We start from the raw sequence: 20,965 nt of genomic DNA, 5'->3' as shown, positions 1-20,965 counted from the left end.
CATTTAAACCAAATTTTTTCCTCTGAAAATTTTATCTAAGATAAATTGGAGGTCTTTATTAAGCCGATGGGGACTGCCAATGCAAACATAATGAGAATTTTTTTTAAAAAATCCGAAGTTTTTTTGAAATTACGAAAACTCATGTTATCGAAGTCATAAAACCAAAAGTTAGCAGATAAAACCGCTTACCAGATTAGCTTTGATTGCAGTAAAAATTATTGGGGTCCTGTGTCCTGTCATTACTGAAACTAACTAACTTTTCATGAAAATAAGTTTAATATTCTTTTTTGTTCAAAAAAATTTTCGAACTTTTTTTAAGTTTTGACAGCCATTAGCTGTCCACTCAAAGCACTATAAAGTTTTACCTAATACACATTGGACAGCCGATTGAACTTTTATTTAGCGAGTTTATGCCATAGGTCTCCAAAAAATTCGTTACATCTCAAAGAATATCAAAATTTCATTAAAAATTTGGAAAACTCAAAAGAGTCGAAGACGAAAAAAAACATGAACGTTTCCTTGAAGTTGAACTTTTTGTTCATTGGTTATCATGCGACTATAAATGAGATTTTTCTTTAAAGGAACCTCGATCTGAAAATGACTAGTCTCTAAGTGAATAAGGAAACAATAAATTATAGAAAGTTTTCTAAAAAAAACAGCTCTCAAATTGAATTCAAGTTCTCTTTATAGTAAATTTTCTCACGAGACCAGAACTAGCAGTTTCATCAGTCTTCTGGTAACACAAAATTGTCTCATTTTGTAACGTGAAATTTAATTTTAAAATCACATTTTTATAGAAAAGCTTTAATTTGAACATAAATTACGCTAACAGTGAACAAAATCATGCACATATCACGTGCTCACACAAAACTTTAAACCTCAATAACTCCTCGAAAAATACGAAATTCAAAAGAATGTTTTGATTTCGAATTCTACGCTGGACGAGTGTTTTAATGATACTACTCACATTTCTCTACGATGAATATATCGATCGGTCAAAATTGACTGAACAAAAAAACCCATTTGAGTATATAGTTCCTCCCCCCACAAGTGGGTTCGGAACAATCAAAGTGAGCTGGAAACTATAATTATAGCCTCTTCAAACAACTTAACCGAAAAATGTAGACTAAGTATTGAAAACTTCTTCAAGGCCGCTCGTGACGAGTCGTAGAAATGACAGGCCAATAATACATTTCAAACTATTTGATATGTTAAATTTTTTTTATCTCGAATAACTTGAATTAACAATTAATTTGGGTACCATGACTATGTTTGTCAAAACAGCAAGTCAATAGTTTTTTTAATCTATTTTCATCAGTCCGTTTCATTTTTCCTCACATGAAAAGTATCTATTCTCCCCACTTTGGCCAGGTAAGAAAAACTTTTAAAAAAATACCACAGAAGGCCAATAATAGCTCGCTATCGCAGCTATTGAAAACAAGGGATAAGTACAGTCTCCAGCTTTTTTGTCTTCTACGCCCTTTTCTGTATCGACTCTCGAGACAGCAGTCGCCAACTTGTTTTCTAATCATGCCTGTCTTCAACAGCCTCTATTTATAAAACTTTCCAGTATAGTTCAAACTCCCCTTTTGTCCTGCCTTGAAATTGTTTATAACTTCGCTTAGGACTTTGCGAGTACTGAAAAAACCTCCATGGAAACAATCAATTCAAACATAATATTTACATTACTCTACAATCATTATGTACAGCAGTGACATAGATACAAGTGAAATAAACTATATTAATCAGTCAGTTCATCTTCTACTACCCGAAGTTTTTCCTCCTGTGGCTCCCATTGATTGGTCTAAAAAGTCTCGTCTTCGAAGTTTTCTCATGGCTTCTTGCATCTGAAATTACAACCACATTTGATAAATAGCCCATGCTGAGAATAATTTACTAATTATTGTTCTCAAATCGACTTCAATATTTGTGGGCAGAATTCATTTGGACTTCGTATTGAAGAAGTATCGGGGGTCAAAATCTGTTCAAATAAAAGAAATCTAACCAAAAAAACCTGGGATTTTAGGGCCATTATACGCTAACAAATCGTAAGCTGCTCTCAAGCTACATGTAATAAGTTCCAAAAGCAGCCACCTTGTTCTCATTAAGTGGTTTCAAATGTTATCAAAAATGCTATAGACCAAAACAATATATAATTCGCTGCTAGACCGATTTAATTCTAAACCACGGCACCATTTAAATTATTTTTTCAGTAAAATTTTCAAAGCACTTGTGATCTCAAATTTGCTGATTTAATATTTGACGCACTATTGCAGACTGACAAATTTTCGATTATCTTCCTAGGTTCACAACAAAATAATTCAAAACTTTGAGCTGGGTTTTGGAGATAAACAAATTGACAAATAGACAAAATTTACTAAATAATTTGGATAAAACATTGTCTTCATTTTTGGATAATTTTGGATTTAATGTCTACAGATTGATTTAACCCCTAATATTCAAAAAGTCGCTACAAAATCTATTAACACCTTATCAGCAATTCCGATACATCAAGTACTATATATAACTTCAAAACTGGTTTAAAACGAACGTCGACGAATTTATATCAAACAGCTGGCGATGGGTTACTTTATGTAGTAACTACTGGGCGAGTAGTCAAAAAGGTTGGTGGATGGGGCATAAGTGAGGAGGGGGCATCCAAACCACATATTTCCTGTAAATTGATATTGCACGGTAAATTGATGCCTGCAGAGCAAAAATTGGGTGTATTGTTGATTGTGGTGGGGGGGGGGGGGGGGGTTGGGAACTGCTTGTGTGTCGGGAGACAATGCGCTCGAACGACAGGCGGGGCCATTTAATTCAGGGGCTGTAGCCTAGATAAATTTTTTGATGAGTGCAAACAAAATCATCCAAGGGAGGGATCCCAGCACCCCTTTGTTTGCACTCATCGAAAAAAATTATCTAGACATTAACCACTCAACTATCAGTGCCTTGTAATTTCATATCTCACAGTCACTTTTAATTTAGTAACAAACTTTACTTCGGAGGGAGAGCAATTGAGATCGCTTAAAAATGAAGAACAAGCGTGCAAAAGCCACTTGAGAAGACAAATAATGTTCCAGAACAAAACTGCAAAAACTGTCACGCAAAAATTTTGCATAAAAAGGGATATTTTCCGTTAGTGCCGCCCACAGTACGTTCTGCTCCCCCAAGGTACAGAGCACGCGCCTTAGTAACTCATTGTGTAACAATTTGGCAAATGCGTCGGGGTCGTGCAAATAATATGCGCCCACTACGCTGTGAGGCACAAACGGAAAGAAATAAAAAGACCAACTAACATAACCAATATAACCAACTAGCGTCGGGCGAATTGCTGTTGAACGACTGGCAAGCGGTCTGCTTCGTCAGTAGCTGTAGCTAGCTACCGTTTAGGCTAGCGTTCGCTTAATTGAAGGGGCATGAGGTGAGGGAGGCGGGGGCTCACCCGGGGGGGGGGGGGGGGGGCGAGGGCTAAAGTGCGTGGAACGATGTGGAGGCGCGGGGATGGGGTTGATGTGTGTGTGTGTGTGTGGTGTGGTGAAGGGGGGTGTGGGTGATGCGCACACTTAGATTCCAGTTCGCCGAAAGGCTCTAAAAGAACTTACTGCCCTCCGGGCGTCACCATTTAATCCCGTTTTTGAGGACTAAAAGTGAAAAGGGTCAGATGAAAATCGGTCAAGCGAAAAATTGCAAACAAAAAAGACCGCAGCACTAATATAATTACTACAAATTTAGTTCGAGAGCAATTAATAATATTCAAAATTGAAAACGCGTAGTTTTTAATTAAAATGAACTTGTAAAATATACGGTAGTATTTTATTGGATTTCTGTTCAAAAAAGTAACCATTGACAGTTCTGTGATATCTTCCATTAATACTACCCCAGTATGGTATATCCATTAATGCTCCATTAATGCTCAGTATGGTATACGCCACAATAAGCTGCGCAATATAGTAGGGCTCAAAATCTGTTCAAATAAAAGAAATCTAATGAAAATAACCTGGGATTTTAGGGCCACTATACGCTAACAAATCGTAAGCTGCTCTCAAGCTTCATGTAATAAGTTCCAAAAGCAGCCTAACAAGGGATACTTCCTTGTTATCATTAAGTGGTTTCAAATGTTAACAAAAAATGCTATAGACCAAAAGAATACTTAATTCGCTGCTAGACCGATTTAATTCTAAACCACGGCACCATTTAAATTATTTTTTCAGTAAAATTTTCAAAGCACTTGTGATCTCAAATTTGCTGATTTAATATTTGACGCACTATTGCAGACTGACAAATTTTCGATTATCTTCCTAGGTTCACAACAAAATAATTCAAAACTTTGAGCTGGGTTTTGGAGATAAACAAATTGACAAATAGACAAAATTTACTAAATAATTTGGATAAAACATTGTCTTCATTTTTGGATAATTTTGGATTTAATGTCTACAGATTGATTTAACCCCTAATATTCAAAAAGTCGCTACAAAATCTATTAACACCTTATCAGCAATTCCGATACATCAAGTACTATATATAACTTCAAAACTGGTTTAAAACGAACGTCGACGAATTTATATCAAACAGCTGGCGATGGGTTACTTTATGTAGTAACTACTGGGCGAGTAGTCAAAAGGTTGGTGGATGGGGCATAAGTGAGGAGGGGGCATCCTCCAAACCACATATTTCCTGTAAATTGATATTGCACGGTAAATTGATGCCTGCAGATCAAAAATTCGGTGGATTGTTTGTGGTGGGGGTGGGGGGTTGGGAACTGCTTGTGTGTCGGGAGACAATGCGCTCGAACGACAGGCGGGGCCATTTAATTCAGGGGCTGCAGCCTAGATAATTTTTTTGATGAGTGCAAACAAAATCATCCAAGGGAGGGATCCCAGCCCCCCCCCCCCCACCTCCGGAGTTCGACAGAAAGGTCGAACTCCGGAGGTGGGGGCTGGGATCCCTCCCTTGGATGATTTTGTTTTCACTCATCAAAAAAAATTATCTAGGCATTAACAACTCAAATATCAGTGCCTTGTCTTTTGAAATCTCACAGTAACTTTTAATTTAGTAACAAACTTTACCTCAGAGGGATAGCAATTGAGATCGCTTAAAATGAAGAACAAGCGTGCAAAAGCCACTTGAGAAGACAAATATTGTTCCAGAACAAAAGTGCAAAAACGGTCACGCGCAAGTTTTGCATAAAAAGGGATATTTTCCGTTAGTGCCGCCCACAGTACGTTCTGCTCCCCCACGGTACAGAGCACGCGCCATAGTAACTCATTGTGTAACAATTTGGCAAGTGCGTCGGGGTCGTGCAAATAATATGCGCCCACTACGCTGTGAGGCACAAACGGAAAAGATAGAAAAAGACCAATTAAGATAACCAACTAACGTCGGGCGAATTGCTGTTTAACGACTGGCAAGCGGTCTGCTTCGTCAGTAGCTGTAGCTAGCTACCGTTTAGGCTAGCGTTAGTTTAATTGAAGGGGCATGAGGTGAGGGAGGCGGGGCTCACCCGGGGGGGGGGGGGAGAGGGCTGAAGTGCGTGGAACGATGTGGAGGCGCGGGGATGGGGTTGATGTGTGTGTGTGGTGTGGTGGGGGGGGGGGGGGGTGGGTGATGCGCACACTTAGATTCCAGTTCGCCGAAAGGCTCTAAGAGAACTTACTGCCCTCCGGGCGTCACCAGTTAATCCCGTTTTTGAGGACGAAAAATGAAAAGGGTCAGCTGAAAATCGGTCAAGCGAAAAATCGCATACAAAAAAGACCGCAGCACTAATATAATTACTACAAATTTAGTTCGAGAGCAATTAATAATATTCAAAATTGAAAACGCGTATTTTTCATTAAAATGAACTTGTAAAATATACGGTAGTATTTTAATGGATTTCTGTTCAAAAAAAGTTACAATTGACAGTTCTGTGATATCTTCCATTAATGCTATCTCAGTATGGTATATCCATTAATGCTCCATTAATGCTCAGTATGGTATACGCCACAATAAGCTGCGCAATATAGTAGAAGATTCCTCTTTAGTAAGGCAGAACTTTGAGCCAAGGACAATCAAGCTAAAACTATGCCAAACATGGTGTCGTAAATCGTACTCATGTCGCATTAATAGAATCTATTAGAAACTCGTATAAAAAAGTTACTGATGGACATGTATTTGTTTTTTTTTACCTGTTCTATCTCTCTGTGCAGTTCCTCATTCTTGAGTGAGACTTCTCTGACTCTTCCTCTCTCAGTCTCACTCTCCTCTCTCTCCCTCTGGATCTCAATCAACAGTCTCTCGTTCTCTGCTGCCACTTTGGCTGTGCCCACTTGCAGACTATCGTATCTAGAGGCCATGTCCGTCTCCACTGCTTTCCTACACTCAGAGAGCTCATCCTGTAATCAGGGGCAGCTTGTTAATGAATGCTGCTTAACATGTTCTCTCATTCAACACCATTAATCATCATGGCCATTTCTCAGCCCACATTCACTTATAATTAATACATTCTTCCATAAAGTTACCTATGTTATAATTGCGACTTTTGTCTTTCCCTAAATGCCCTTTTCCAACTTCTATGTTCTATCTTGTTCGATTGAAATTATGACCTTGAGTGTTTTGTTTTCGTTCTGGAGCTGTTCGACATGTGTCGATTGCATGACAGCTGGTGATCGCTTGAGTTTTTCATTCTCTGCTTGTGTCTTTTCCATCACTTTCTTCATCAGTCCAATTGTCTTCTCCAACTCTGCCACTGTTTTCCCTGTTGTCCCTATAACCTACACAACAACATTTGCATACTTGCACTCTGAGAACATATGCACAAGACCATCTGTACCTCTTCCAATCCAAACTAATTTTAGTCATTAACACATATTCTACATTACCGCACTTCGAATATCAACAATGTTGCCCAACACAACGACCACAATTCAACCTATTCTCAATCAAATATGGAGGAAAATGAAGCAACATAGGTGAAATATGAGGTAAAACAACCAGAATGTAGAGGTAATGTCACATCTCCTAGTTCTAGATGACTTACTGGTAGTTTCACTTTGCTAGATTTCTTTTATTTTATTGTAAAAATTTGTGCGATTTTTTAGTTTTTTTTCAAATACGGGGTTTTTGCTAAGTTATTGATTGGTGCTATGCTTGTAGTAGTATTTTGGACTTTCGAGCATCAGGCTCGTGGGTTTGCACCACACATTTGACGGCTGAGCTGATCTTTTGAACAGGCTGGCAATTCCCACAATTGCACAGAAAAGACCGCGAATAGGAATTGAAGTCTGAGTATTAATTTTAGAAATATTCCAAGTACAGTTTAGATAAATTTTGTATATGAGTTCAATTTCTATATTGAGATTTTTAATTAGATTTAGTAACTGAAGTGATCGGTTCCAAAAACTTCTCATCCGCATTTTTTGTGCGGGTTTTCAGAATTGCAATTAGGCGTTCATTTTGCCTTGTTGTTTTTCCTCGAGTCCTCAATGCATTCCAGCATTGGCAAATTGATGTTGTCATAGTCCTTTATTAGGGATATTAGCAGCAGCAGATCGTGCAGAGCGTTCGAAATACATTGATAAAGGAAGCCGTTGTAACGGCTAACCTTCTCTTGTAGCAAGAGTCCCAATTGCCTAATATTTAAGAGGTCGCTCTTTAAAATTGGCCCAACCTCTTTTGTTTCGATTTTACTCGAAAACCACACTTGCAACGCATAGCTGATAATAGCGACCACGTACCCAACATATGCATTGAGTTTCGTTTTCATATTCGATACCATTGATTGGTATCTTTCGAGAAAATAGAAGGCCTTCCAGCTTTCAAGCACCACCTAACTGCATGTGCTTTACAAGAAAATTTAGTGGACATGAATATTCCAAGATCTGTTCGTTACAATTTCACTGATCTCATTAATCTTTTAGCAGATCACAAAGGCAGTTTTTAATCAGCGGGAGGTACCCTTTTTGCGTCAAGAGTAATTTTATTGACTGTACCCCAATTATCAATTCTGTTCAGGGCTAGCTCTAATTTGCCAAGATCAGATGAAACCAGTTCAAAATCATCGCCGTAACGAAAAAGTTCACATTGGAGTATTATTTTGGGCAGATCATTGGCATAAGTGATGAAAAGTAGGGGACCAAGCAGGGATCCCCGTGCTACCCCGCTTGTTACGTTTTCTAAATTGGAGGAGCTGTCACTCAACTTTACACATTGCCTTCGGTTCGCAAGGTAACCTTATTATGGTCTTTAAGCCAACTTTTTGGTCTATATAAAGCCACCTGATGAGTAGAGCGGTGGTAGCAAGGAGTGATTTCATGAAATTTTAATACGTGCAATATTTTTCATTTTCCACATTTATCAGCCAATCAAAAGCTGAATGCTTGATAAGTAAATTGCCAAATTTTATTTCTGTGCCCACGTTTCGGAGCCGATGAGAAGAATTCACATCTTTCAGTTAGTAATTCGACTGCTGTAGTGCCAAATATACGGGTTATAGTGATTATGCTGCAATTTTACTCAGGAGATAGCATCTATGAAAGTGTGTTCTAACCTTTCTCTCTTTCACTGGCTTGTCATACAACTCAGAGTTGAGTGCCTCTATCTGTTGCTGCAGATCACCAATCTTACTCTGAAAACATATTTCTACAAGAAAACACAAAAAAATAATTTTTACAAGTTTTGTACGAGAATTAGTTGAGCCCCCAAACAACCTATGCCTCCTCCATAAATGAGATATAGAACATAGCATTTAATTCATTAGAAAACAACTTCCAGTAATAATCAATTTTGTTCCGACACAATGTACAAATAGCATGAGACTGTGTAGCTTATTGACCTAAAAATCTTGAATTTATCCGTCAAATAACCAGTGGAAATATAGTTGTAAAGTATATTCAGCATCAGATACTGAAGTAACTGAAGATACTGAACTAACCATCAATTTGGGTATCTCAACCTTGGCCTGTTCTGCCTGGAATTTGAGCTCAATGTTCTCCTGTGCCAGTTGAAGATTGGACTCTTGGAGTGCCTCCTCCCTCTCTGCCAGTCTGGCATATGCATCTTGCAATCCAGCCGATCCTTCCTTCCTAGGTGTCCTCAACGTCAATTCCTCTTGCAGCTCGTCTACCTTCAAAAATAGGCAACGTTTGCTCCAAAAAAATTAAACACGCACGTTCACATAAAATGCCAGAAGTTCCTACGTAACCAGAAGTTGACCAGCGTCATTTTAAAACGTGCGCGTTTTGTGTTTTAAACATGGTTACGTGACTCCACAGAAGTTACTTCGAAATTCTGACCTAATATCCCGAACCGCTTCGGGGTTCTCGTCTCAGACTATTAGGTTACTTTTACTAGATTCGGGATAATATCCATATTCTGGTCCAAGTTCTTAATAATCCATTAAACTTGCAAAATCCGCCCCAAGTACGCAATCACAAGCACACACAATTTGGACTTCTCTTGATAGCTGTCAATAAGAATCTGAAATTATCTTAAATGCATTCATCAAAGGCTTCTTTGAACGCATTTTCGATGAACGCACAGAATTATCCAAAATTTCACTATTTATGAGTGACAATTTTGGACGCCTTTATTGCAAAAATAATATGATTGTTTTCCTTTTTACTATATCTGAAATTTTTAGCCATCCAGTAAAACCAGTCTCTGTCAGATGTTTAGCTGCACTTTTGATGTTTCTCTCTCGTATCATTTTTGCAAAAAGTGCATTTGTTGCTATCGCGTTTGAGTATATTGTCTGTAAGACTGAATTAAAAAAGCGAAGCTTTCCGTTGCACAATCAATTAGTCACACCAGTGGCGTGATAGCCGAGGGGTAAGGTGTGTGGTTCACACGCCAATGATTGTGAGTTCAATCCCCTGACTCCGTGAAGCTGTCTGTGAGAGGATGAGCTCTTACTTAACCATAGCTTCAGGTTGACCATAGCCTGGCCAATGCTGGCTGCAATGATGATACCACGTGAAAGTTTCAGACGCAAAAAAGTGGCTATAGTCACAAAAAAAGCAATGCTGCTCATAAAAAGATCAGCCTGAAATGTGGGGAATAATGAGAAAAAGGGCAGCTGAGAAGAGGCTACAGTAGGCCTAATGCTGTTCCACTGCAATTACGCAGAAACCACAATAATTATTAATTATTACTCTCAATGAGGATTTTGAAGTCTTTAGAGTGTGACCTACTTGATTTTGCGCAATTCGCGCGCGCAAAAAAGTCAGTTCAACTTTTCTTCCATTTTTTCCGGAACATTTCTATTCTCATATGGTGAACTGAACGTATATTTGAGAGTGGAAACAGTTCCTTCATTTTCATATACAATCAGGTATATTTTATGATGACTTTGTGATTTTTTAACGCGATCAGGCCTCGTAATATTGCCATCTTGTCCAGAAATTCATAATTTACTGTTCTGTGGCATAAAGTTAACGTTGATAAGTGCGCAAAACTTGATGGAAATTTTTGTTCAGAAATTGTGATGACGTTTCCATTATGTGCATCAGCTCCTCATGAACACTTTTTCATCAGAACTTGTTCTGCGAATGAAACTTGTTCTGCGAAATCCTCTACGTTCAGTGTGGATAAGATCATGGAAATTATGAGCCTCGATGTGGGGATGAGAGGGTTAAAAAAGATTATTATCAAGCTTTTAACTTAAACTTAATTTTTTAAACATAGCCGGCAGATTGCCGGAATAGCTGCGAAATAGACTTGCGTGCCGTAAAATACAGATGGAAAAAGATACAGAAGTGAGTTGATAATAGTTATCGCCGCCGCCTATAAAACTTACAAGTTTATTTCAAAGGAGGTTGTTTTTGGGTGCAAAAAAAATTTCCCTGTCGCGTCTCGAACCGGCGATCTCCGGATTAACAGCCAGTCGCCTTGACCACTCGGCTGTCGGACCATACAATCTGTTTTCTTACAATCAACTTTGTTTTAGGAACAGATTCTGTTTCTGAATAACCGCAATTTAGGTCACGCAGAAAGCGTGAAATCAAGCGCGAAAAAGCCATTTAAGTAGTGACGAGACAGAATGTTCTAGAACAAATGTAAAACGAAAATGAAGCGTCAGACGACGAAACAAAAAAACATAGCAGGACAAGTCCTGACGTACAATTCAAAGAATTTTCATTGACTAAACAGAAAAACTAGACCTCGAATAGACTATGAAAGAATTGAGAAAACCATTTTTAAAAAAAATCAGAACAAAAAAATAAGAAATAAACAGAAAATCAATGTCAAAATGCCGCATGTGAACAAAAAACCACTAGCGAGAAATGAAAATTTAATTCAAACGAAAAAACTAGGCCTAGAATGAGCTGTGAATTGATTGGGAAAACCATTTAGAAAAAAATCCTATCCACAAAATCGAAAAAACAGTAAAAATCAGAGTGAAATTGCCGCATGTGAACAAAAAACCACAACTGAGAAACCGAATTTTTGTTCAAACACCGTCTTCTCACTCTACTTTAAAATTAGAGCGAAAAAAATTCACGCTGCAAAACCACTCGCTTTTTCGCTCCATTTCCTGTTTCGGCGTGACCAAAATCACTACTCCAATTTGACCTCAAAAATCATGAAAATGTGTGAACAGATCTTAAAAAAAAAGACAGCGCCCCAATACAATTCAAATTCTTTGAATTGTAAAAAAACCAAGAGCACCGCAATATAGCTACGCTCAGCTTACAGCTTCGCACCTATAAAAATAAATTTGGACAACAAATAAATGTTGACCGATTTTGCGCAGCATAACGACGCCGACGCACGTGCAACAATTTTCAAATGCAGAAAACATAACCGATTAACGTCGGTCGAATAGCTCTAAAGCGACTAGCGAGTGGTTGGCGGGGGGGGCGGGTGGGCTAGAGTGCGTTGGATGGGGTGGACGAAAGGGAGGTGCAAAAAACTATAGACGAAAGTCGGCATTATGACAAATTGCATTAAAAAGACGAAAATGGCTGATATAATTGCTACAAACTTCGTTTGGGAGCAATTAATTACTCAAATGCAGAATGACTGCTAAAAATATTATGAAACACGAGTCTTCGGTACTGAAAATGATGAAATTCCAATTAGCCAAGCTATCCCCTCAATGCAGGAATACAAAAGCCAGTTACCTTCTGTTGAAGCAGTCTATTTCTCAATTGCATTTCCTCCATGGCCCCGTCCTTCCCCAAAAGAGCCTGTCTCTTCAAATAGGCCACTTCATCATGCAACTCCAGATTCTGTTTCCTAGTAGCCTCTAGTGAGTCCAGCATCTGCTTCTGGGTTGCTGATGTTATGCCAGAGTCTTTGGCCTCTCTGGCAAGGGTGCGAGACACTCTTTCCTTGTCAGCTCTGCAAAACATTCCCTATTGATACGCACTGATTTTTAGAGTTATGAATATACGGTGTTATTGAGGTAAATTTGAGAGATAACTTGGAATAATTATTGTCATTTTCAAGAACTTATTTTGATGTTTCACAGTGCGATTTTCAGCGGATACATTTTTAATGTAATTAGCTAGTACCAGCCTTTTACTGAGCGGTTCGGATGCATGATATATCCACTTCTTTTCCTTGGTTTTTTAGGGTTTTGTTTGTTGCAATTTCTACTCTAATAAAGTCTGTCAAACTTAGAAGTTTTCAAGAGAATTTCCAGTTTAATCTTTAATTATTACAGCAAAGAAATAATCAATAATTATTAGCAAGAAGTTCGCAAGTTATATCAAGTTTTCAAAGATGTCAATCAACTGATTGTCAGGCTGGTTCTCCGGTGTTCTGGTGGTCGTAAGTTCCACAGGGCTGTGCCATGAGTTGTATTGGTCCTTGTACAAGTTCCGTATTAGCACCTACTTTCTCAGAATAATTACTTCACCAAGTATATAGTTTCTCATGAAGTCATTTACTAATTATGCGAATTTATCTTCAAGAAACTCAAAAAGTACATATTGAGGCTTTTAGGCACTTGATATGTTTATCAATAAACTGTCAACCTGCGGTTGTTTTTCATAAACATAAACAAATTAGGGGTTACAAGCCTAGATGAAAATACTGGCTATATATGCCCTTGAAACTAAATGAATATTATAGCAATTATTTATGGATAATTTAAGGAATATCATCATGTAACTATGAGGGACGAAATAGGGGCGTGACACTACCGGACTTCATGAAAATTTTTGAGAAAGAACTGAGTTTTACAATTTTTCTATAAAACATATAATATGCACGAGTATGAGGATACACACATATTTTTGTTGGAGCCACCCAATTTATGTTTTCTTAGAAAAGTGTTTGGAACGAAAGCATTAAAGTTAAAGACATTTAAAGAATGTAAAAGAAATAAAGTTTAAGTTAAGACAAAATAAGATAAAGGTTAAAAAAGAGGGTTAAGACAAGATTAAAGGATTTGAAGGAACATTTGAGGGTTGAGAATTCCCTAATGCTGAATAAAGAAGGAGAACATAAGATAGAGTTAGGGAAAAGAGAACGCATTAAGATTAGCACTGAAATTAATCATGGTTATTTTGCTGAATAAAGGCTCTAAACTTAGAATGATATAGAAGAAATGTACTGGCTGTATGAATGGTTTAAAGCACTGGTTATTTTCTGGGATTGAAGCACTAGTTTGGGTATATAAAGCACTTAGGAGGCGAACTTAATGAATGAAGGATGCTTAATCAATTGAAAGTTTAATACTTGTCGAACTATTTAAGACTTTCAAGAACTCAAAATACACTTTCCTCTCGAGTTAAAGCGCTGTCTTCTGTGGTAATTTGTTCGTCTTCTGTATCAAGTTTGTCTGTTTCAAATTGAAGATGCGCTTTTAGTTGGACAGTTAAAGAGTTGAAGAAAAACTTGAAGATTGCTCTCCCTATGAACAAAACTTATGTCTCTTGCGGAGAAGTCTGAAGTTTTTCTCTTCTGGCCGTCAATTGTTTTGTCCAGTTGGTTGTCATTCGTAAAGCTGTCGTTGAGAGTAGGAACTACAGTGATGCATGTTAATCGTGCAATACTTTTCCGCCTTTTGGCTTTCCGTGAAGCCGTTATGGATTAGTGCAATGTATCGATGCATGGTAGTTACATCACTCTATCTTTGCTGGATGATATGTTTTATGTCAGGCTGCTCACTCTGATCAAGAACAGAAGCTTCTTTCCTTTATTGTCCTTCATTTGGACGCTTGAGGTCCTGTTCGGGGAGAAAGGAAAAATGTCGAGGAAAAAGAAATTTTCATCACTTCTTGCACGAGCTCTTCAGTTTCCCTTTCCATTGTCTTTCACTAGCTTTGGCAATTTGTCTGCCTCTCGAGTATGAAATGAACGGAAACCTCTGGTGCTGTAAGTGCAGTTCATGGACAGCAATATGTTTTCTTCTCTGAAAGTTGGTCTGAAAGTTTCCCGCAGTGGTCAGATATTCAAATGGAACTCGATATTGTGAAACTTTTGCAAAATTTTTGGTTTTGTGACCAACTATTGCTGTTATGACATGTTATGGTGGTTCCTTTTGTTCGTTTGTCTGCTGGATTCAGGCTTCTGGGTCTAGTTTTCTCAATTTGGCACTTGTTTATGTGGTGTTTATTTGTTTCAGGTGTACTCTACTTCTGTATCATGTGTGTCGATGTGTGTGTTTATTGATATTACTACTAAATATGGTGATTTATGGTGTGTCAGTATAGATGTTCGGTTGCATGATGGGTGTATGTTTACGAGGATAGTGGTTGGGGGGGTCGAATTTTGCAGTGTTTACATGTTTTTTTGAGTTTTTCGGGGAGTAAATAAGGGAAAATGGGACAGTTAGTGAGTGTTTAACTAATAAGTAGATGTCAGTGATAGTAGTGACTGATTGTTATGGCTTTTCAGCGTTGTTTGGAGTGTGTATTAACAGTTAGTGCATTAATTTGCTGAGTGAGAAGGGTGCGCCGATGGAAATTAACTAGTTTCAGTGCAATTGTTTTGATTATCATGTAATGTACTTTCAGTTATGGGCAAGTTTTTCAGAGATATCTTTCGAATGCAACAATTATGCTTGGTTTTTACTGGTGGAACTAAATGCTGGGGTGTATGTGAGCATGTGATAATGTTTCTGTGACAGTGTGTAGCTATATAATGACATATTTGTGAGAGTGCAAGAATGGTGATATAATGACTTTTTTCATTTTTGAGCATTAACTTAACTTTACTTGTGAATTACTGGTGATAAACTGGTTCTAAGGGATCTAGACACTTGCCCTAGTTGTTAGCAACAGCTGTGTTTGATATGAACTGGTTTGGGAGAGTATTTGGTACTATCTTTCAAATGTAATTTTTTCGTAAAATAGGTCATTTTTCCGCATAAGGACTAGTGGTACATATATGTGAATTTTTCAATTTTTATTGAACTTTGGGCAAATTTGTTGGCTTGGCCCACTCGGTAGACATTGTTGGGGAACAACTATGCTATAAATTCAGGTTTTGGAACACTTTTTGGTCAACTTTTTTATTCATGTTTGAGAAAACGAAAAGTGCGAAAATTCGGGGGCCCCAGCGTCACTCAATTTTTCAATTGCTCCAATCGGGCTCGAAATTGGCGGATCGAATCATTGGCTCAAAAAACGCTGCAGCGCAAAAATTTGGCGCAATTTGAGCATTTTTCGCAAAGTTATGACTATTTTCGTAATCTGAACCTGGCTATTTCTGAATTATGAAATTTCGGGCTGAATAAGTGGTCACTGTTCATACATTATCGGTATTGAATGGTTAAAATGGTACTGTCTATGATTGGTACTAATGTATATTACTGAATTATAGGGTTTGAATTTATCTATTGGGTCAGAACATTGATTTTTGAGTCCTAAATGCTAATTTCCAGGCGTGATTTTTCCACTATTCGAGCTTTTTCAAGACATGTGTTGGTCTGGTGATTCTCTAGTGGCCTAAATCAGGTGCTAACTGTTAGTACTGATATCTGTGGCTCAGGGGTAGCATTTTGGTAGCTTTGGAAGTGATTAACATGTGTTTTGTTCCAGTTCGTAGAATTTGCTAGATTTTTACTTGAGGTGCGTCATGTTTGGTGCATAAGTTGACATAGGTTGGAGATGATTGACTTTTGACGGTAACTGGGGGTCATACTAGTGAGTACTATGTTGGTGGCAGCTATTGCTGCAGTTTTTCACATTAGAATTTTGGACTAAATTTGGTCAAAGATGTGCAGATTTCGATTTTTTTTTTACTTTTGTCGACATTTTTGAATTTCTGTATGACTTTATGGATTTATTGGGCTTGGAAAGCTACTGGGGAGACTGAATATTAAACATGGGCTCATAAGTCGGCTATTTGGTACTATTTTTCTGGTCTAAAACTGGTTCTATCTTGACTAATTTGAGAAGAGTTTGGTAGGCTTCAGTTTTTTGCTATTATTTCAACATTTTACTTAACAATTTTCATTATTTTTAATATGAGCGTGTAGAGTTTGAGCATACGAATGATTTAAGCTAATAATATCGGGTTTTCGATCAATATTTTGGATTTTATGAACATGTCCGTAAATTTTCAAAAAGTATCCAAAATTGAGGGCCCCAGCGTCACTCAATTTTTAAAATGCTTCGATTGAGCTCAAAATTGGTGAATCGCTTCATCGGCTCAAAAAACTCTGCAGCGCAAAAAATTGGGTGGTTTTAACTATTTTTTCACGAGTTATAACGTTTTTGCTGTAGTGAAACTGGGTTTTTGAAAAGGCTCAGATAGGGGATAGGTTATTGGTTATGAGGCTAAGAAAAACTTGAGGCTATGAGGCTCAAAGTGATTGATATAGCTATGGTTGGACTGCTTATGAGTAGGGCTAACTGAATGAACAATAAAATTGGGCATATTCGGGTATTAAGATGCATTTTCGATCACTTTTTTCAGAAATTACACTCGATTTCTTGTGATTTTCGTTATTTTGGCAGTCTTTTCTCAGCTTGTATTGGCACTAGGGGGCTGGGAGAGCATATTCTGAGAGATATAGGTGTGGAGGTGCTGATCGTGTGGTTAATTACTTGCTGTCAGAAGATAATAATTTTGACGAGTGGGAAATAACTGAATTTTTTCTGACAAATTTGTGGCAATTTCAGAGCTTATTTGGGTTTAAGTCTTCATGGTTGATACTGGGATGAGCTGGGATGAGTTTTTATGGTACTAGAAGGCTAGTGGGGGGTTGCACTAGGGTTGCAGGGAGTATAGGTGGCTTTAATCGGGTCAGGTGGGAAATAAAATGACATAATTGTTGAAGCGGTGGATTGAAGCAGAAGCGCAATTTTCGTTTTTTCGTCATTTTTCAACATATACTTGAAAATATTGGGTTTTTATGGCTGTTTGAGATTGTACCATGCGGGTGGCAGCTGGGAGTGGCTGCTAGAGGCATTTGGGACAGTTTTTGGCGTATTTATGGGGTATAATTTACACTACATTTTAATCAATTTTAACGCACTTTGGTAGGGTTCGGTATTTTTGTCATAACTCGACTTTAATTGATTTTTGTAGGAGTTATGATTGAATTCGTTCGGATTCGAAAAGTGTCAAAATTCAGGGGCTCCAGCGTCACTCGATTTTTAAAGTTCTTCAAACCGCTTCAAAATTTGCATGTCGGTTCCTCGGCTTGAAAAATGCAGAAGCGCAAAAATTTGGAATGATCGGGGCATTTTTCACAATTTTAGGACTGTTTTCTGAGGTGAACCTAGGATTTTTGAAAGGGTCAATTTTAGGCTAGGTTTTTTGTGCCTAGAACGGGTCGATAGGGGTCAATTATAGCTGAAATCGCTTCTACTGGATGAGGGCTTTTCAGAACAATAGGTTAATCCAGGTTTGGACAAGTATTTCTCGAGATACATCAAAATAACTAGGATTTGAGGTCGACATTTTTCGAATTTGGGGCAATTTTTGGGCTTTAGGGCTAAGTTGCTCCGGCTTTTTGGGCTTTTGGGTCAAATAGAGGGTACTGCTAGACTGTACTGGGTCTGCACATGCTAGTGGATGTAGATGGTTAAGGGTAGAGGGTCGAAGACTTGACATATAAGCTCAAAAATGATGTTAAAATCTAATTTATCATAGCCACTGGCGAGTTTTGGAAGCCTTAAGTGTGAAATTCCTGCATCTATTACTATTTCTCTGAGTTCATAGAGACTTGCTAATACAGATTCGTATGTGGGTTTGTGGTAGTATCTCAATTTGGTGACCAGACTGAAGATATAACGTTCGGAAATGGGGCCAAAGTAGATTAACACTGAGCCAATATCTGGTGGATATCTAAGTCTGATTGCACTTGGGGCTGTTGGGTACCAACTGTTGACTTGTCTGGCTAATCCCTTTGCCATTGCAAGGTCTGCTGATATACAGTGTGCAAAAGAGTGTGGAGAGTATAAGATATCTGTTGGTGAACTTAGATATGTTGCATTTATTTCTTGACTAAAGTGTTTTGACTAAAAACTTTTGATTTGAAGGGCCCGGTAAAGAGTTTTTTGTTTGAGATCTGGTTACTGCTTTGTTTGCTGAACTGCTGGGCTTTTTCCCTGAATATGTTGCTATACTAGCTCTAACTTGATACAATTTTGTCTCTACTTGGTGTATTTGATTGTTTTGATGCTTGTGCTGATGCTTTTATTGCTTCCCGTTTTTCATCTTGTTCCAATCTGGCACGTGCTTTTTTCGGTTTTGGACTGCCTGATCTTCTAACTTGGTTGGTTAGGTAAGGGTTTGATCTATCTTCATCATGCAACCATATTTGTCTACTTATTTTAAATCCTTGTACATTTTTCTTCTGTTGATAATCAGGTGATTCGAAGGCGCTTTTCTCTGGTTGTCGTTTAGGGTGATAGGTCGAGCTCTTAATTTTCTCTCAGTTAACGCAAATTGTTCTTCGCGTGTTTCTGGAGGGGACTCAACGTCTAATGGTACTATTGCTGGCTGAGGTTGCTGGAGTGGAGAAAACATTTCCTCATCTGATGAGGATGATACTAGAGGAACACGAACTTCTGGTTCTTGCTGTCTGATTTCGTCAGTAATTAACGGATCAACCGGTATTCTAGCTATTTGTGCAGCGTCTAGGTTCAGGTCAGCTAGGTTTTCGTCTGAACTGCTATTTTCATCAAATAAGTTTGGAACTGCTTTCAGTGGTCCGTGAGATCGTTCTACTGCTCCAATGGTCTGAGGGTGCTTTAGTGAGGCGTGTTTTAACTTAACTTCTAGTAAACTTGCTAATTCTGACATTAATTCTGAAGTAAAAATTGTTCCTAAGTCACTAAGTATTGTTTGAGGAATGTAACTATGTTGAAAGAACACCTTTACTAATTCCCGGGCCACTGTATCAGCATATCCATTGGTTAACGGAACTGCGAATAGGTACTTTGTAAATACATCTATTCCACTCAAAACATACTTATATTGCGATGACTTTAGGGGGCCTACTAAATCAATTTGGAGCATATCTCCTGGGTATGATTGTAGTGAACTGACTGGTTGCAACTTAGGGGTGATATGGATTTTTGGTACTCTATTCAAGTAAGGCAGTTTTTGATGAAATTAATGAAATGTTCGGTGAAACCTGGGTAATAGAATCGCTTTCTAAATTCCTGAATTGTTGCTTTGATGCCTAAATGACCTGCTGTTTTGTGAATTATGGAGCCTATATATAGTCTCTTTCCACAAATGCTTAGGTACGCAGAATTGTTTATGAAGTACTTTTCCAGTATCATCATAAAAATTCCGGTATAAGACATTCCCTTTAAGAACTAATCTGTTTAAATGTTTGTGATACATTTTAAATTGGTTGAAGCATACTTTAAATCTGGTTGTTGATTATTTTGTTGAATCCAGTTTTTTACTGTTCTAATGTCTGTATCTTTTTGCTGTTAGTCTGCTAAATTGAGGCTAATTAAGTTGTCTGTAAGATCTGGGATTTCATCTAATGGATTTGGATACTCAATTGAATTTATTTCTTGCTTTCTTTTTAGTTTCAATAGTCCTTGAATTTCTGTAATTGGGGAATTAGTATGTCGTTTTTTGTATTCATCGTAGAGTCCATGCTTTTTGCCGAAGTTTACTTCATCATTATTTATTTCGTCACAGATATTGTCAGTATCAAATAACACGTTCAGTTCAACATCGGGGTTTTGTGCTTCTGTATCAACTTCTATTTCTTTAACTGGAATTCTATCCGTTAATCTTCAAGACATTGTTGCTGTTTTATCGTTCTTCATTCGAGAGAGGAAATCTGCTGCGTAATTAGCACGTCCAGGAATGTGAGCAATTACTGTGTTAAAGGCAAGTATTCTGTCTAAACAATTCCAAAGAGATGGCGGTATTACTTTTGACTGAAAGAATTGTGTGAGGCTTTTGGTGTCAGTGAGTATAATTACTTAATTACTTGATCCCCAAATGTAGTGCGAAAAGTAACCCAGTGCATAGTACAAAGCTAGGAACTCTTTGTAATAAATTGAGAATTTTAATTGTGTGGCACTAAACAAGTGCGATCCAAACGATACGGGAGCGTATGTTTTCTTTTCTTTCTTTCCAGTTTCGTTTACATAGTCTTCCACCATTAGTACAAACCCTGCACCGTGGTAACTAGCGTCACAAAGATGGATACTGTAAGCCTGGTTTTGGCAATCGCAATGTTACATTTGTTGCTTCCATTAAATCCTTCTTTAATACTTCTAATGCTTTTACATGTTCTTCTGTGGTTTCTATTACTGCATCCTTCTTCAGGAGCTTGTAAAATGACATTAGTTTCTAACCTAGGTTAGGGATGTAATTGCGGAAGAATTGCGTGAAGCCGATTAAGCGTTTTACTTGCTTTGTTGTTTTCAGCATTTTGAATTTATCAAGGAATTTTGTTATTTTTGCTTTTTCTGATGATATTCCTTCTGCACTGATGTTATCTCCAAGGAATTTCAATGTATCTGTTGCTATTTCACACTTTTCGGGCGACAGTTTCAGTCCCGATTGACGTATACATAAAAAGATTTCTCGTAAAGAGGGTACCAAT

At 37.9% G+C, this 20,965-nt stretch overlaps 1 protein-coding gene across 1 annotated transcript in view; it reads right to left on the bottom strand.

Annotated features, from left to right (window-relative positions):
• Window positions 1-1,649: 1,649 nt before the first annotated feature.
• The window catches only part of LOC142337706 (centrosomal protein of 290 kDa-like), a 270,490-nt gene continuing 251,174 nt past the window's right edge, over window positions 1,650-20,965 (bottom strand). Inside the window, exons 37-42 of the mRNA XM_075387155.1 lie at window positions 12,102-12,321; window positions 8,912-9,103; window positions 8,528-8,605; window positions 6,585-6,752; window positions 6,168-6,374; window positions 1,650-1,847 (exon numbers count right to left, since the gene is read on the bottom strand). Of these exons, the coding sequence (XP_075243270.1) occupies window positions 1,755-1,847; window positions 6,168-6,374; window positions 6,585-6,752; window positions 8,528-8,605; window positions 8,912-9,103; window positions 12,102-12,321 (958 nt within the window). The 3' untranslated portion in view covers window positions 1,650-1,754. The remainder of the gene's footprint in view (window positions 1,848-6,167; window positions 6,375-6,584; window positions 6,753-8,527; window positions 8,606-8,911; window positions 9,104-12,101; window positions 12,322-20,965) is intronic.

The sequence above is a fragment of the Convolutriloba macropyga genome, chromosome 4 (genome assembly GCF_964194025.1).
Source record: "Convolutriloba macropyga chromosome 4, txConMacr16.3, whole genome shotgun sequence".
Classification (NCBI taxonomy): Eukaryota; Metazoa; Xenacoelomorpha; order Acoela; family Convolutidae; genus Convolutriloba; species Convolutriloba macropyga.
This window is presented reverse-complemented; position numbering and strand designations above follow the sequence as displayed.